Source organism: Parasteatoda tepidariorum, chromosome X1, assembly GCF_043381705.1.
Source record: "Parasteatoda tepidariorum isolate YZ-2023 chromosome X1, CAS_Ptep_4.0, whole genome shotgun sequence".
Classification (NCBI taxonomy): domain Eukaryota; kingdom Metazoa; phylum Arthropoda; class Arachnida; order Araneae; family Theridiidae; genus Parasteatoda; species Parasteatoda tepidariorum.
Genome location: NC_092214.1, coordinates 29947729 through 29967239, shown reverse-complemented (window position 1 = coordinate 29967239; position 19511 = coordinate 29947729). Strand labels below are relative to the sequence as shown.

The 19511-nt window shown below is 27.2% G+C and overlaps 1 protein-coding gene across 1 annotated transcript in view; it reads left to right on the top strand.

Annotated features, from left to right (window-relative positions):
• Positions 1-423: 423 nt before the first annotated feature.
• LOC107449552 (tubulin beta-4B chain) overlaps positions 424-19511 on the top strand; it is a 20718-nt gene continuing 1630 nt past the window's right edge. Inside the window, exons 1-7 of the mRNA XM_043043970.2 lie at positions 424-894; positions 4701-4809; positions 6823-6933; positions 7719-7963; positions 14009-14362; positions 15790-15929; positions 17580-17722. Of these exons, the coding sequence (XP_042899904.1) occupies positions 838-894; positions 4701-4809; positions 6823-6933; positions 7719-7963; positions 14009-14362; positions 15790-15929; positions 17580-17722 (1159 nt within the window). The 5' untranslated portion in view covers positions 424-837. The remainder of the gene's footprint in view (positions 895-4700; positions 4810-6822; positions 6934-7718; positions 7964-14008; positions 14363-15789; positions 15930-17579; positions 17723-19511) is intronic.

Genomic DNA, 19511 nt, shown 5'->3' with positions numbered 1-19511 from the left:
TCAAAGTTCTTTTTTGAACCAAAAATTTATAAACAAAAATCATTAAATTGTCCGGAAAACGACGCCTTTAAACACAGTTATTAATAATAATTAGGAAACAAAAGAGAGCCATGGCTATATCCGAATGGAAGAAGGCCAAGTCTCATCTTGGGCTTTCATGCCACCAATAATCATGACATAAGTTATTTTCACTATTTTCATCTTTCCCTTCAGCTCTAAAGATAATTTTGAGCAATAAAAATTAACTAATTAGTCTTAAATATTTTATTAAATTTTAATGTAAAACTTCAGAAATGCGGACGTTAAAATTAAGTAATTTTCAGTATCAAAATTCATAATTTGAATGAAATCAGTTAAATATTTTATAAGAAAAGGGGTACAAAAAAAAGAGCATCCCAAAACAAGTTCATAAAAGTTTTGAATACTATGACCTGTTAAAAAACTTCATTAAACCGCCACAAAATCGCGTAGAGCAGCAGAAGTAAACAAATCTTGTTATAAACGGTTTTGAGGCTTTACACCAGCTAATAATTGTCTTAAATAAGCTACTTTTCTTTGGCAACTTGAAAACTTCTGATTTCCGAACTTAATGAGCGAATGAAAATCGCTTTCGTTGAATGAGGTAGAAATTTCAAACCTGTGACTCCGATTCTGTGTCATCAACTGGGATTGGTCTGCTTTCTTAGATTAAGTTAACTGCAATTTCTTTTATTTATTTTTTTCGGCATATCTCTCTTCCTTTTCAAGATTTCTGGGGTGTGTTCATTGACTGGAAACTGCGAATATCATCCATAGGCTTTATTGAAATCTCCTATAGAAACCTATATTAAATTCAAAATGAGAGAAATCGTTCATATTCAAGCTGGACAGTGTGGTAATCAAATTGGAGCCAAAGTAATTATATTTTATAAAATAAAATTATCTTTTGTTTTAATTACATTTTTTTAAAAACAAATTGTATATATGATACAATTATTGAGGGATCTAAATGCATAGTTAAACTTCATATGTATTTTTGTTACACATATTCATAAATATATTGTAGAATATCTTTCCGTTTTTACACGTGTGTGAAATTTTGATCTTAATCTCACTTTTACGACATTTATAAATTAAACTTGTTTTTTGATGGCATAGTGTTATCATATTTAATAGCATTAAAAATCAGTTATCATATTTAATAGCATTAAAAATCAGTTATCAATCATATTTAATAACATTAAAAATCAGTTAACACCCATAAGTATTTTTTTTTAAATAATCTACATTTGCGACGAAATTCTTGACTAAATAACATTTTGAATGAATGGGTAGACTAAATAATATTTTGAATGAGTGGGTAGACTAAATAATATTTTGAGTGAGTGGGTAGACTAAATAATATTTTGAGTGAGTGGGTAGACTAAATTATATTTTGTGTGAGTGGGTAGACTAAATTATATTTTGAGTGAGTGGGTATTTTTTTTTTTAAAGCTCTAAAACAATCTATCACAGTTCCTTCGCACATATTGAAATATATTTTTTTGCATTCCCATTAGCATGTACACAAAAATATTCCCATTACCATGTAGATATTGCATAATTTTCCAATGCTTCTAAAATGTTTCTCAATAGTCATGGAAAAGTGGCATTTTCTAAATTCTGATATCCCTCGAAAGTTAATGTATCTCTTGGAATTCCTGTTAAAGGATAAAAATTTACTAAGCGTTGTAGACAAAACATTGCTAAATTTTCTAATTTATCTGAAAAATGTCATTGTGAGGGAGAGTGAGTCACACACTGGCTTTTTGAGTTTTTATGTTAAGCCCTGATCTTCTCAAAACATCCTTTTACATTAAAATACTTCTTAAAATTACTTTCATATATTGAAATGTTGCATTAAGCAATTGTTGACATAATTATGGTGTAATTGATTTTGGATTTGTAAAATGTTTTACAATGGTTAAGAAATGATGTCTGCTTTTCAATTTTCTTTTGCTGGGATTTAGAAATCAATGTAGCTTAGGAATTCTATGTACCTTAAATGTATAAATGCTCTATTACTTAGTAGTTTAAAAAAGATAAAATTCAAATTTAGTATTAGGTGTAAAAAAAATTAGTCCATCATTAACCCTTGTCAGTCAAAAATATTCATAGCATATTTTCTATCATTTAAAAACTAACTATTTTTATTAAATATAATGGGTAATCTTTATTTCACAATCTTGACTCTAGTGCAGAATCAATCTATTTTTAGAGATTTTCTCTGCATTTGGCTAACATAGTTTCCTAGAATTCAAAATCAGTACACGATTTCTAAAATGTTTTGTCATTAAAACATATTTCTCCCTTTTTTTTCTGTCCACACTTAATATATAAGACTAAAGAAAGGAGCCTTGTCAATTTAAAAATAACCAATGCATGAGTTCCTTATTGGAAACTATTTTAACATCTACATGCCACTAGGGCTGGGCAATGTCAGAATTTCGATATTGTGAGCTTCATATCACGATATTATGATATACCGCGGTAATTAAATTGTTATGTATATTATAAATGCTAAGACTATTTTGCAATTAAAAATTAATGTGTTTAAAGAGCATCATTTAAAAAAAATGGGGTACTTATCCTATATTAGCTCGCAGCATAATTATCCCATGGAATCAACTAATTATAAAGCATCATTATTTTAAAACAGAAAAATTTTATTAATATAAACATCAATTACTAATATAAACATCAACACAATTATAAACATCAAAACAGTTATAAACATCAACACAATTATAAACATCAACAATTATAAATATCAACACAATTATAAACATCACAAGGAGATCCGACAATCTCGGATATTTTTAAAATCAGAAGCACGCTATTCTCAAAATGAAACCAAAATCAGTAACTAAGTATACCATGGAGGGTTGATATAACGCGCGGGTGTTTGAAATCCGATATCGCCAATACCACGGATATGACGCATGCGCTTTAAAGTCAAATGATACCACAATATATTGTAGGAGAAATTTCTAGCTGCCGAGAGGAGGTACCGTAAATATTACGCGCAAGCCTTTGAGTTCTTCACCCCTAAATCAATCACGTGCCATACCAATACCTCCTAGATACCATACCATACCGCCACTTCCTCGCCGCCGGTCGGCCGAAGATATTGGCTAGCGGTGAGTACCGAGAGGTGCAGGCATACCGAAGTTCAATAACTCGGTATTGCCGAAGAATATACTTCCGAATATCATTACCGCGGTATCAAAGAAATACCGGTAAATGCCGGTATTACGGTATATTGCCCAGGCCTACATGCCACTTGCATTTTTGATTTTTCCATATGCTGATGTGTCCTGTGGGGCTTAGCCCTTTATTTCTAACTTTATTATTTAAAATGTTACCTTGATATGATATTCTTTTATTTGGTAACTCAGGCTTTGCATTATTATTTTTCAAAATGAATTTCAGAATTAATATACTGTTTTGATTACCTACACTTGATTTTATTTCCAATATATATTGTTTGTAATTATTGCATGGAACATCATCCATCTATTCCATTCTGAATAGTGAAATCTAAGTATCATTTTCCATTAATTTTGTTTTCTGTTGTAACTAATAATTAAATAAAATTTTGCTTCAATTAGCCATCTGCTCCAACCAATAACATTTTCATAGTAATCCTTAAATGTAATTATTTTTTTCTCCCTAAAAGTTTAGTCTTGGCTGTTTAATGCTCATTTAATTGAAATCACATCAGTTTTTGCTATAAGCTTTAATTACCACCTATCCCTGTTTTTTTTTCCTATGGCCCAAGTAGAATTATTTTCTTTTAATCCATTTGAAAAACATGGTTTTTAAAAAACTTCACACTATTTTATTCTTTTTTTATTAATATGACAATGTTTAAACCATTAATGATCAATAAAATTTAATAGTTTTTACATCATGTGATTGAAAGTGCTGCAATGTAAATTTTAAATAAAATATTTATAAAAAAAAATAGAAAATCTGACATTTTTCTTTTTTGAAACAATTCCATTGATTTCTTACTCAAATTTTCAGCATTTAAAATTACATAGTTCAAAGCAAGATAAAAAATTTTACTTCTGAATCCCTAGTCTTTTTACATCTGTATTAAATTGAATAATGTAAAATTATTTTTGAAAGTCAGTTGATTTCAAGGACAACTTTAAAACTAAAAATTAAATTCTGACAACTATTGAAGTGCTTTTCTGATTAAAAAAAAAGTATTTATGTAAAGCAAGTACATTTTTATGTCTAATTTGGGGTTAAACCAAATGAATTTTTTTTTAAAAAAAAAAAGTAAATTTGGGTTTTAATTATTTTTTGCCTCTTTAATAAACCTAATTCTGACTTGAAAAATATTCAGTTTTTATTTATTTATTTTAAGCCATCCATTTTCATCTATTTTGTTAGTTCAATCTAGAGCCAAAAATTAACTAAATACAAAAACATCACTTTTTGACCATTGGTTGTTTTTGTATATAATCATCCCTTGTTTAAACTTTAATTATCAATATTCTTATTACATCAGAATCTCATTAGATCAACAGTTAAGGTTGTTTCTTCTTTTTTTTTTAATTGTACTTTTATCGAATTGTTCGGTTAGTTTATGTACATTTTGTCATCTTATTAAAATGTATTTATATCCATATGTATATATATATATTAATATTTGTATCTTTTTAATTCAGTTTTGGGAAGTCATATCAGATGAACATGGAATTGATCCTACTGGAACTTATCATGGAGATTCCGATCTTCAACTTGAGAGAATTGATGTCTATTATAATGAAGCTTCAGGTTTTGTATTTTAATAAATATATATGTTGAGCATAGTTTAATATCAAAAATATAAATTTGTCTTATTCTAAAATTTAAAGAACTTACAGTTAAAATAATGATTAAAAGTTGTCAGATGACATTTTTTAAGCATGTGATTCTTGTGCTAAGTTTACAAATCTCGAGATCGTCGATTAGCAAACTTCTACAATTAATAATTTTTATTTTGACAAAATTTTCTCTCAGCTCTGCTAACATTTAAATTTTGATACTTAACGTAATGAGGAATTTACCCACAACCTCTTTTTTTGCTCATTCACTTGCAGTAACTACTTTCAACTCTGATTTGTTAGAAAATAACACAACTTTTGATAAACTTAAAAAATAAGAGATTGAAAAAAAAAATTGCATGAAAAAATAATTCCAAAATGGCAAAAAAAAATTTAGAAATTTTTTTTCTTTTTTAAAAGAACTTTTTATGAGAACAATTTTGGTTAATTCTTATTTGTAACAGAATTATTTACAGTTCCCCCTGTTTATTTAGCTACCATAAGATAGAATTAATTTTTAATCAGATGTTACGACAAATCCCTATATTTTCATACATTGTTATTAAAAAACAAGAAATTTAATTTTTTTATTTGCACTAAATCCTGCAATATATCAAAAAAAAAAATGTTTCTGTTATTGCTGGTGATTTTCACTGGGTTTGGTTTTTATCGGGGACAAACCAAGTTTTTACCTGAACATGGTAAAAATTAGGTTTTTACACTCGGAAAAATGGGCTTACAGATATAGTAGTTTATTATTTATAACGATAGAAATATATATTATTTACATATTATAGCTAATATTGAGAATTATTAGATGTGTATTTATATATGTATATGAGCAAGTAACAAGCCATTGGACAAGTGATATAATGTAAGGCAGTGGTCTCCAACCCCTGGGCCGCAGACTGGTCCGTAAATCAAATGGTACCGGGTCCTTCCTATGGAACATTAAATTATCTTCATTTTATTAAGTGTGATGCATTTATCTCAGGTTTATGCCATTTTTATGAGCGAGGTTAAATGGGAGGCTTCACCAATACCGCTAATGCAACTATTTTGTTTTGAAGAAATGTTTAAATGCAATTACATTAAAATTATTTAATCGAAACAATATAAAATACAAACTGCATAAATTTCAGTGTTTTTACTACGACATTATTTATTACAACTCAACTCTTGAAATGTACTTTTAATCAACCTATTTTTGATGTGTCTGATTAGCCTAATTTTCTCAAAAGTATAATGATTTTATCATAAATCTTATTCAGTTGTCAAGGATTTCACGATCTTTAAAATACTTTTTTTTATGCAATGACTTATTGCTAAGAGGATAAAAGCAATTCCCTAAAAAAATTTTGAGTTTCCTAACCCTATTGAAGTAACATTTTTGCACAAATTATTACTTGGATATTTGAAAATGCATAATGAAACAAGCCTCATTTACAGAAATCAATTTTAAACTTTCTTTGTTCCAAAATTTTCAATTTATTTTTAATCATAACTCCCTTTTTGAATTAAGTAAAAAAGATCTTTAAACCATCTTTAATTAATTAAATCCCTATCACTATTCAAAATTGTAAGTAAGCATAATGCATAACATTTCAAGTATATTTTCTGTCAATCATAACTGGAAAATTCCACAGTTTTTCTATTTTGATGATTATTAAAATCTCTAAAATTCTCTATGTGTAAAATATTTAGTACATTATGTAACAATTATCATGAGATTTTTATGTTGTAAAGTCTGCTGGATTTTTTCTTGTTGGCAGCTATGCTTTTATTTATCTTCCATTTTCAGAAAGTTAAGTAATTTTTTTAAAAAATGCATATTGAGGGGGTAGATATTGTAGATAATTTCTTCCAGCAATCACATATCTTTTTATTTTATAAATAAAAACAGTCAAAGCTCGCGATATTAATAGTAATCAATGGTTTTGTATTTAATTAGTTTGTTCTGATAGTAATTTCAGATATTTTGCAGGAGGAAAATATGTTCCCAGAGCCTTGCTCGTAGATTTAGAGCCTGGCACGATGGATTCTGTTAGATCTGGTCCTTTTGGTCAACTCTTTAGGCCAGATAACTTTATTTTTGGTAAGTACTTTACAAAGTTACTAATTAAACAATTTCTGAAATTTGAATTTCAAACATAACATTTCAAAGAATTAATTATTTGTGCTGAAGAAAAGTTAGTGTTTTAATGAAGGCAAACTGTGTGTGTACATCATTATGATTTTAGCAGTTTAATTTCTTAATTTAAGGGAGTGTTGAAATTTCAAATTTTGACGAACTTTTAATTTAATATTTGTGATTTTTTTTTATTAACACTTCAATTTGCATATTACTGTACCAACTTTCTATGAAAGGAAGAGAAAAAAATATATTTGAATTTTCATACTCTCTAATATTATGACATTTGGTCGAAATAAATGTCTTTCAATATATAAAAAGGAGATACCTTTAGATATTTTTCTTTTCGTGCTAACTTTATAATAGTTATTAGTATATAAATTGTTTTTATTTTTAAAAAAATATGCTATGACGATATTATTTCTAAAGGTTAACATTTTAAGCCTGAAAATTTGGATCTTTGTTCAGTAATTGTTTTTAAAACAAGTTTAACACTTTCAAAATTTTATTTTAATTAAGTTAATATTGGATATTTTTATAGTTTTAATACCTTTATTTTAATTTATTTTTGGCAGCTAAAAAGTAATAAAAATAATGTTGAACTTTTTTTTTTACTATTTTTAAGTTAAAAATTTATTTTGTAGCGCTTGCTTCTAAATGAAATATGTATTATCTGAAAATTCCAAATACAGTGGTATATAATTGTGATTAATATAAATTTTATTGGCTTAATGTTTATCTCTTTCAAGGACAAAGTGGCGCCGGCAACAATTGGGCTAAAGGACATTATACAGAAGGTGCAGAATTGGTTGATAGTGTGATGGATGTTGTAAGAAAAGAATCTGAAGGATGTGATTGCTTGCAAGGATTCCAACTTACTCATTCTCTTGGTGGAGGTACTGGTTCCGGCATGGGAACGCTACTGATATCAAAGATCAGAGAAGAATATCCTGATAGAATTATGACTACTTTTTCTGTTGTTCCTTCTCCAAAAGTATGTTACTCTTTAATTTTATATAAGAATTGATTATATATGTTTAGAGTATTATACAGGGTATTTCAAAATTCATGAGTGAAAATTTGGGATGATACAGGTTACTTATGGTGATGAACATAGGCCGCTCATTCTCTCATGGGTTTAACTCCTGCTTTACCATAGGCCAGTGTTTCCAAAAGTGTGGTACGCGTACCCCCAGGGGTATGGGAACAGTTGAGCGGGGGTACGCGTTCTTATGAGAAATATCTTGTAACAAACGAAATTTTCAAAAAAAATTATTTAAAAACAAAGCTAGCCATAAAAATTTACGATTACATATTTTTCTATTGGCGATTTTTTTCAGAGTTAACAGTTATTAATTAGTGGTGTCAACAGCCAGTTGTGATTTTTAACTTTTGTGAAATTTTTTTACAGTAAAAAACGCATCCATTTTTTTATTAGTGGTACACAGCGTTGCGAAAAATTTAGAAAGGGTACGCAAAAGTCATAAGTTTGGGAAACACTGCCATAGGCAATTGATCATTTGAGCAGTTTCTGTAATTTTGGCATACATGCTGTCAATAACATTTAGTACCTCCTATCTATTTGGTGCATTCTTCTGTGGGATAGTCAGGGATACCTTTTAGTGGTTCACTGATTTTTGCCCATGAGTTTCAAAACACCTCAGTTCTTTTTTTATTTTATTTTTTTAAGGTAATAGATGAAATTTGTCCTTAAAATATCCATTTTCATTTATTTCTTTTTAAAAACCTTTTCTCATAATTTGTTGCTATTCTGAAAAAAAAAAAAAAGACAATATTCTGGCAAAATTAAAATTGTTGGCAAAAAGTCCTTGTCTGTATGGGGGAAAAAAAGCAAAACTAAAAATTTCTTTAAATTCTGAGAGCCACCTTTAATTTTAAAGGTATTGATTTTATCCATGAAAGTAACCCTGAGTTAAGCAGCCCAACTTTAAATATCTTGCCCAAACACAACCTTTGTCAAATATTTTACTTCAGAAACGTATATTTAATTTTTGCAGTTTAAACATGTGTTTACATTTCACAGAATAGGGGAGAGTCCGGTAGCCCCGCCCACAGTCAATTTCATATGTATAGAATATTTTATTCAAGTCAATGGGCCATCGGACATTAATTGTTGTATTAAAAAAAGATTATTTTCAAAGTTTCAAGTATTTATGCAGCTAACATGGTAAACAATAGTTTTGAAAATATGTTTAATACAGTAGTCGTGAAATTCAGAAAAATTGGTTGAATGTTTCGATTAAACTTCATTTTAATACTAAAAAAATATTTTTTTCTATACATACAGCATTAAAGTATGTAGTCTTAAGTTTAATTTACACAAAGAAAGAAGTTTGTATTTCGGGTGGGATTGATTTATAAATTATGTTGGGATTGATTTTAAAAATTGGATTTCGGGTAGCCCCGCTCACATGAATGTCAGGTATCACCGCCCAATTTTATTTCGTCGATNCTTAAGTTTAATTTACACAAAGAAAGAAGTTTGTATTTCGGGTGGGATTGATTTAAAAATAATGTTGTAAATTAATGTTATAAATTATGTTGGGATTGATTTAAAAAATTGGATTTCGGGTAGCCCCGCTCACATGAATGTCGGGTATCACCGCCCAATTTTATTTCGTCGATAAATGTACGGTTGCAAAGATTATTATTTTATTGCCTCAAATTTGAGTATTATATGAAACATAAATTTATATATTTAAAAATGAAAAATTAAATATTTTTAAAATGTAATTGATATATCCAAATTAAATTTAATATCAAGAAATCATGAATATTATGATAAGCTATTTGCTTACTTATTTATTTTCACTTATTTGTGAACGAATCAATCTACAGAAGCATTTGAATGCAATCAAAATACAAAGTGAATTTGTAATTTTATAAGAAGTATTTTATATTAAGTTTATAAGAAGAGATCAACCAAATAAGTTTATATTGAAAAACAACTATTGTTATTAATTATTGTTACTTAAATTAAATTATTTTCGTTAAATATTTAATATAAATATATATTGATATTATAATATTAATATACATTAATAATGATAAAAAGTATGACATTTGTTGTTATTAAATGATAGAATTCACTAAAAGTACATAAATATGTAATAAATAAAATAATTTTGTGATAAAAATGATAAATGAGGTTTATCTATTGTCAATACATTGGTCATTCTCATTTACACCTCAAAAAATAGCCAAAAAACACAATTTTTGTAACTGGGCGGGGCTACCCAACACATTTTGAAAAGAGCTGAAAAACATGTTTTTTTTAATTTCTATTTTTTTACGTTTAACTATTCTTTTTGCATTATTTAATTAGATGATAAAACAATAGAAACATACAAAAATGTTGATTATTACTCAGTATTATACAGAAATATAGGCAATACTCTTTAAGTGAGCGGGGCTGCCCGGCTCTCCTCTATGTACTTTCTTATAATAAATCATTTATTTTATGTTACAAATTTCTTTAAATATATTTAAAAAATTTTAAAACTCTTTCTATTTTTTAGTCCTTATAAAGTATTATTGTAGAAAACTTCTACCAAAATTTTTAGAATTTTTACTGATGTAACCTTAACATTCTAAATTATTAATATGCATTACAATTGGAACTTTTTTATTTCAACATGGCTCGGTAATAACCATGTTTCAGACAGAAGTTTACGCCTGAAATGTACAGAGAACTCCAGATTATTATCAGCAGAATTGAGTGGGCCATGACGGGTGGATAAGCGAAATAGCGACTAATCTGCTAAATGCTTAAAAATCATCAAATTTTTTTTTTTTTAATTATAAATTTTAATATCTATTATTAGCAGTTTTCTTCTCATTTTCTTGTACATTTTTTTATTTTTTATTTCTGCATGAAAAAGCCTGCCAACTTTTTTTTTCTTCTTGGAGTTGGAATGCAGGAAGTTAAAATAAAACAGGCACAAGCAGACTTTTAAAATGGAAGTACATATGCAATTGAAAAAAGAACACTCAAAATGTTTGGAACACATGATTTAGATAGAATCCTGAACACATGATTTAGATTAATCCTGTATCTGAAATTATGTACATGGCCCATAAATTATTCAAGATCCTGCTTCATTCTTTTAGGGGCATAAGTGTTATGTGGGGACCACCATCATTTGTTAGTTATCAATTTTGTAACTGATAAGAGTTCACTATTTGATTAATTGTGAGCACCTGGGCTACAAAGATGAATGTTTGCTATTGATGTTCTCAAAACTCTTAAAATAGTTCTATCTCTATGAAATTATTTTCAATTCTAATTGCTATATAATTTATCATTGCAAAAAAAAAAAAAAAAAATGTGAAGCATGGATAATCGAGAGTTTAGTGTATTGCAAAAATATAATTATTTTCTGTGCTACAGTTTGCTTGGCTGATTGGGTTTTTTTTATTTTTATGTAGGAATATTTACAAATATTATATATACATTTTTTTAAAAAAATTATTTCAATTTATATAAACGTAATTCATATTGCAGTTAGAAATTCTGTTGTGTAATTAGAATATAGTGTAATTAGAATAAATTAATTGTAAATGAAAATAAATATTCTATTAATGTGTATGTCTTTTATGCAGTATTTATGGTTTTGTCATCCTCTATTCCTTTTTAGTTTTTTGACAGTTTTAGACATTAAAAACAAGTTATAACACAAAAATTGTTTAAAATTTTATTTTATTTTTACACCATCAAATAATGCTTACAATATATGTTAATTCTTTAGCTCATTATGAGCAGCCATTTTTGTTAAATAACATTGTCGAGAGAACTGAAAAGTAAGCAAAAAATGAAATTAAAAAGATTGTGAATACAATTTGTTTTATTTTTAAAATAAACTATTGCAACATTTCGTGAAAAGAAAAGATAATTTTCAGACAAGAAAAGTTTGATGAATCTATTGAAACCTTTTAAGAGAATTTTACAAAGGTAATTTGGCAATGCCGAAAAGCGGCTCAGATTTCCTTTTGAGGATTCAGTATGTATGTATGTGTATATGTATATATTCAGTATTTCTAACTCTTAATGAAAATAAGATATTTCGCTATCTTTTTTGCCATAAATAATACCTAGAACCACCTAGCATAAAAATAGGTGAATCTGACACTCTTTGTTCATTCAAATAGAATTCAAGATGTTTCACCTTTCATTGAAAGGTAACATCAAAAGAAACTAGTGGTTTGATTAATTTCTTGGAGACTTGCTATCCATTGAGTCTTTGTCAATAGAAAAAATGTTTGTTTAGAAAATTCAAAAATGTTTTAACTTTTTTTGGAGTGATTTATTAAAATTTAAGAATATTTTTAACAAATTTCAACTCCTATATTAGAATGGACAATTGAATTTAGCCATTCTAATGGACATTGCAATAGCATTGCACCTATGAAATAATAAACAGAACCTCATGTATTGGTTGTGGTAATGGAAGGGTTGCAATAATAGGGAATCATACTAAGGAGCACTGATTATAGTACCTAAGTAATGAATACTTTATGTTTAAAGGGAACAAAATGTGACTTGTAGTTGATTATATTTAATTCAATAAAAATTAAAACGAAAATTTTTCCACCAATTGTCTTTATAAGATAAATCAGGTGATCTTTTCTAAAGATAAGTCACAGCTCTATTGTTTTTCTACGTGTACAACTTCATTATGCTGATTAGATCATAGACACTTTGCTAAAGGTATGATTAACAAGTAGCACTGAAAACTACGTGTTACTTGAATGTAAAAAATTTAAAAAGCATAAGATTCAAACTTCAAATAATGATTCAAAAATTAAAACAACTTAGAAAAAAAAGTCTCCAAGATGAAAAAAAAAAATTTTTTTTTTTTAAGATATTAAGCAGATGATAAAATCTCTACCTCTTTATTTAACTATTAATATGTGAATTTATAAAGTTCCAGAGATAGAAGAAGAAAGAAAAAAAAATTTCAAAGCATGAAAAAAGTTATATCTAAAATCAAATTTTCTAATTTGGACAGATTTAAATCAAAACGAGTCATATAATTTAATATTCAAAATTATTATTTTTTAATGCATTTCGTATGTGTGTTTTTAAAGTTAAACTTAATTTCACAAACATAAATCTACTGGTGCCTTATTTTTTTTTCTAAATACAGAATTACACATCCCAAATGTTACGTTAAAAATACATTTTGCGTGCCATGTCTATCTGCTTTGCATATTCAAAGCATTATAGCACAAAGAAGAAAAAAAGAATTAGATTAATTTAAGGAAACTCAAAATTTATTTTTTACATTTAATTAAAAAATTTTGAAATTTATCTAAATTTAGTATTAATGGTGTTCCCTAAATTTAGTATTAAAGCAAGTTGTAATGCAATATATTTTTTAATGTATCAGTTGACATTTTCATTGAAGTAATTAAATTTTAAAAAAGCAATTCCTATTTACATTTTAAATTTAGTATTTGTTTTTGTTAAATTTAATTTAACAAAAACAAACTTGTTAAATTTAGTTTTTTAGTGTCAGTTGAAATTTTAATAAATATAATTTCATATTTTGTTTTTAGCTTTTCTAAATTTATCCTAGTTTCCCTAAAAATGAAAAAACATTTTTGAGAATCAATGTATTAAAATATCAAACTTTATTTTTAGTGTCAGAAGATATATTTAACCTTTTGCAGTTTGATAACTATTAGCCACCAATTCCTATAGAGTATCAACAAAATATGATGGTTAAGGATTAAATACGCTATTTTTAATAAAATAAATTATTTTCAAATTGCAAGAAAAATGCTATACTTTCAGAAACAGCATTTTTAAATATTAGATGACACATGGATAGCTAAACTAAGCCAAACAAGTAAAATTTTTATTCTTTTTTAATAACTGATCATAAATCTATTGCTACTCAATAGACTAGACATTCATAAATATTTCTTGAAAAAACAAACATCATAAACAAAATCTTGATGAAATTTTTTTTTACAGATTATAAAAAAAATAACTTCAATTTTTTCTTTTTTTTAGGTGTCAGACACTGTTGTTGAGCCTTATAATGCTACTTTATCTGTACATCAACTCGTAGAAAATACCGATGAAACCTTTTGTATTGACAATGAAGCACTCTATGATATTTGCTTCAGAACTCTAAAACTTACTTCACCTTCTTATGGAGATTTAAACCATTTAGTTTCAGCAACTATGTCTGGAGTGACTACTTGCTTGAGATTCCCTGGACAACTGAATGCTGATTTACGAAAATTAGCTGTCAATATGGTGCCATTCCCGCGTCTACACTTTTTTATGCCTGGATTTGCTCCTCTTACATCAAGAGGTAGTCAACAATATAGAGCTCTGTCAGTTCCGGAACTTACTCAACAAGTAAGTGCAAGTTTAAAATTTATATAAATGTTCTACTCAATATAAATTATTTCATTATTTTCACAAGTGGCATTGGTCTTCTTTCTTATATATAGCCTTTTTTTACCCAACTGATTCATGAAATTTCTCATTCTAATGTCATTTATTGAATTCAAAATTTTTAATATTTATATTCGTAGTAATTGCAACGTAAAACGTTAACTGCCACGATGTTGAAGAAAAATTTAACTGAGGCATGACATACATGTCACATGGTAGCTGACGTGTTAGTTGTTTGTCTTCAGATGTAAAATAAATAGAAAGAAAAGATATTAGTAATTTATTTTTGTATTTTATTCCTCGATACCAAATAAGCAAATATGTTGGGACATATATTACAAATAAGCATTAAGAAACTTTAAAGATACTCTTAAAGTTCAATGAAATATATTGAGAATTTTTTTTTTATCTAAATATAAATTTTTTTATCTAGAATTTAAGAGCTAATGACCTTGTTTTATCATTTGTTTCCAATTTGTATATTAACTTTTTCGTGATCTATTCATATGAACTTTGAAAAATTTCATTTCAAAATTTTGAATTGTTTAGATTCAGCATTTTACTTTTATTCATTAAATTAATGCCAGAAAAAATTGGTTTAGAATAAACAGAAAAATTGAGCAGAGATTCAAATTATAGATAGAATTTTAACATTGTAAATTAATACAATAGTAAATTCTAGGGAATTTATCTTAAATGGTTTAGCTAAGAATTTTGAAATTTGGCTTAAATTTTTAAGGTTAGGCTAATAATATGAAGTCCTTAGTGGAGGCCCTGTAACTCTAATCAGAATTTTTGCAAAATATGCATATTTGGACATGTGGCTTTTTGCTCAAATAGGTTGTGCACTCTTATGTTACTGAAGTATTTTTCTAATTAAAAACTTCTGTACATACAAAGACTAATACAGATAGATTTTATTAGAGTTCATCACTACTTTCACATAAATCCTATCAGTTTCTTCACAATAATAGTAAACTCAACAAAACAAAAATTCCAAGTTTAGAATGTTTAAACTTTTGTTTAATTAGTGGTATATTTATGAAAAAATATTTCAATATGGTAATAATTTTAATAATAATTACTTCATTTTATATGGTGAAGGAATAATATATATTTTCCCCTTAACATTTTGCACTGAGAAAATGTTAGTACCTTTTCTTTTTGCTGCACCAAATCAACACTTTGTTGAACATTTCATCAATACTTTTTACAAATATTCAGATAATACTAAATTTTTTTATAAAAATAGTCTGTTTTTCATTAAAATAAACATAGTGATAAAAACTCCTTAACTGGTTTTTTGTCAAGCTAAAATTTTGCCTGAAACATTGTCATTGTTTTTATATACTCTCAATTTTGATGTTATGTAAATCATTAATTTTTAGATGTTTGATGCTAAAAATATGATGGCTGCCTGTGATCCCAGACATGGAAGATATCTTACTGTTGCTGCCATGTTTAGAGGAAGAATGAGCATGAAAGAAGTAGATGAGCAAATGTTGAATGTGCAAAATAAAAACAGCAGGTAATTATTACACTTAATCTTTTTTTTAAATCTCTCTGAACTAAGTAATTAATTTTAGTATTAAAATTTTCTTAGAATATAATATCAAAGTTGATTGATTTACTGACAATCAGATGTGATATTTAAAAAAAATAAAAAAAAAATGATTTGAGGCAACAATTGCTGAATTGGGCATCATAAGGTTCTGGAGAGTTGTAACATCATAGATGGACTGTAAAACAGAAAAAACAACAGTTAAAATTGGCAGCTTGGGTAAACAATTACTTAAAGTAAAAAGGTGACATATCACTGATTCAGAAGAGATTTTGACTTGTAATCTAAAAAGAAAAAAAGTGTACTAATGTTTGAAATCATGCAAAGAAATCAAACACTGATTCAAAGAGAGTCTGCTGGTTATTAAATTAGCAATACTGAAGACAATAGACAAAAGTTGACAAGTGTTGAACTTCGTAAATTTTAGTTGATCAAATTTGTCAATGAAAAGTTAAGCATGGTTTAACACTGTACACATCAACTGAACAATGACTGATCAGAATATATTTAACAACATGATGTAATGAAATTGAGCACCAGAACAAGTTATTTGCTAATTTTAAAATCTATCAATAGATTAGATTACATATAATTAAATTATTATTATTGACTTTCAACTTAGAAAAAATACAAATGGTATTCATTACAATTGGCAACTATGCTTCCTGCTGACACACTCTGAACCACCAAAAGGAATGTAAACAAAGATTTCTCCACTGTAAGCAAAGGTATGAACTAACCAAGTAACATCAAATAGATTGACGCATTTGATGTCATTGGGCCATTAAGTGTTATAATAATGTAAAACATTTTTATTTTTTATGTATGTAATGGCTTTGTTTGTTTTTTTAACAACCTATCAAACTTGATATCTGGGATATGTCTCTAAATCGTTCAGTGAAAGAGTCAAACTGTGATGGAAGAGGGGAGGAAATTGAGCATAAAATTTAAAATTAATAATCCAAGAGGATCATTACGTCTAAAACACTGATTGACAGTCAATTTATAAAAATTCGATTTTAAGAAAAAATCAGCAGTCAATTTCATAGCTGCCAACTTTTCTGCATTATGCAGAAACTCTGAATATATGAAGTTAATAAGAAAGTAAATGTTTCTAATTATTTAATATTGTTATTATTATTGTGGATAATTATTAATGCCTAATCTTACATGATGTAAGTGTTAATTGAATTTTAATTTCTTAGATTTATGCAAATTTTATTTTAATTTTATAAAAGTCCTTTTAAAATTTATTTAGTGGCAGTAAATCTTTAAAATCCAATAATCCAAATAATTTGATGTTTAAATTCATACTGAACTTATTTTTATAATGAAATAATTAATTGCTATATCCTGTGAGCTATGTGTTTTTAAGATTCATTTCTTTCATACTTTCTTAGTTANTTTATAAAAGTCCTTTTAAAATTTATTTAGTGGCAGTAAATCTTTAAAATCCAATAATCCAAATAATTTGATGTTTAAATTCATACTGAACTTATTTTTATAATAAAATATATTGTTTTCAAGAGTAAAAACTGGAATTAATAATGAAATAATTAATTGGTATATCCTGTGAGCTATGTGTTTTTACGATTCATTTATTTCATACTTTCTTAGTTACTTCGTTGAATGGATTCCGAATAATGTTAAAATTGCTGTTTGTGATATTCCTCCCCGAGGCTTGAAGATGTCTGCTACATTTGTCGGAAATTCAACTGCCATTCAAGAAATATTTAAAAGAATATCTGAACAATTTACAGGTATTTATATTATTAGCTTTGTTATAGGTGGAACTAAAGTTAGGCATTTGATTCTGTAAATAATTACCAGAAGTAATTTCATTTATCTTATGCAAATTAAAAAATTCATTGTACAGTATTTATAAATATTGTGTGAGTAAAAATTAACTCTAGAGTTTCAAAAATGTTTGGCTGCTCCATAAAATTTGTAAAACGCATTGATAAATTTTAAGTCTTATTTAAAATTAATAAGAAATTTTGCTTTGTGGTCTTTTTCAACTTTATATGTCCTAAGTTAATTGAAAATTCTTTTCTTTGCAATGCATCTGTTTAATTGAAAAGGCAGTTGCAACGGACATAACTGTATCAGTTAGAGAATGATTATTTACTCTTAATTATTATTAATAGCAATTGAGACTAATGCAGTTTTGTTATTGCTATAAAACAATTTATAAAAAGTGATCTAATTTTAGGTCTACATTATTATCAAATAATAGCAATTAAATTAACTTATGATGACTGTATGATTCAAGAAAAGAATATTGTAAAGGAAAGGGAAATATATATAGTTTTTTCTCCCTTTTTTTTCTCAATTTGTGATTGTTTTTAAGTTTTATTTTATTTTTATATTAAGAAATAGATGTTAAAATGAGAACTGTGCCATGTTTATGCATATTATTGTAAATAGACTTTGTAAGAAATATGTTAACGAGTTGTTTTTTTTTTTTGCAATATTACTTTTAAAAAAAGGAAATTGTTTTTACCTTAATGCTTATATCTTAGAAAATTAACTACAACCTTGTTACTTATCAACAAAAACACTGAAGGCTATATGGTTTTAAGAAATTTGGTTTCACTTTTATTTGCTGACCTCAATATTTAACTTGTTGCCTCTCTGATAATGCAGGGGGGATATATTTTCCATGCTGTTTGTCTTGATATTTTATTTTTCATGCTTGAGGATACTAGAAATGATGACATATAAATATATTGGAGAGTGTAAAGATGACATAGTTCCCTTTCATATTCCTCTGAAAAATTGTTTTCCAATCACTACTACAGCCAGGGTGCATAGCATTTTTAAAAAGTGCTTTTTTTTTTTATTATAATGTTATTCAAAAGCCCTTAAAGGTGCTTTTTTTTATTCAGGGTTTGTAAAAAGTGCTTAATTTTTTATCTTTTTAAAAATATTTGTCTTTGCCATATCAACTGTCTTTCTGAATTCAAAAAATTCATGATATTCAAAATTCTCTCTGAAATATTTATCAGAAACTAGTTATTTTATAATGATTATGTGAAGTTTTTGAATTAATTTTTGGATTTTATGTTTAAAAACTTGAAATGATGGGGGGAAAATAATTTTTATTACCTCACAAATCCTAATTGTGATTATTTTTTTTTGGAAAGTGATAACAAATATTTTTTGTTGAAAAGTCTGACTATGCACTCTGTACAGCTACTAGTAAACATGTTTTGCTACTCCAGGGTTCCCACGGTCCTTGAGAGTCCTTGAATTTTTTTTTTGCTAAATTTAGGTCATTGAAAGTGCTTGAAAAACTTCTTAGGTCATTGAAAAATTTGATAGGTCCTTGAATTTGTCCAATACTGCCGGCGGCCCTTTTTATAAAACACCCGCGGATCTTTCTTGTTCTTTCTGTTTTGTTCCCGAGCTCTCTCGCATGGTTTTTAACGCCACCGTTTCTAACCGGGCCTAGCGTCTTGCTGTCAGCCAAGCGCGTGGAGCACAGCAGACAATCAATGCGTTCGGGGCGAGACTCCACTTCATCTTCTGTCGCATATATTATATCAG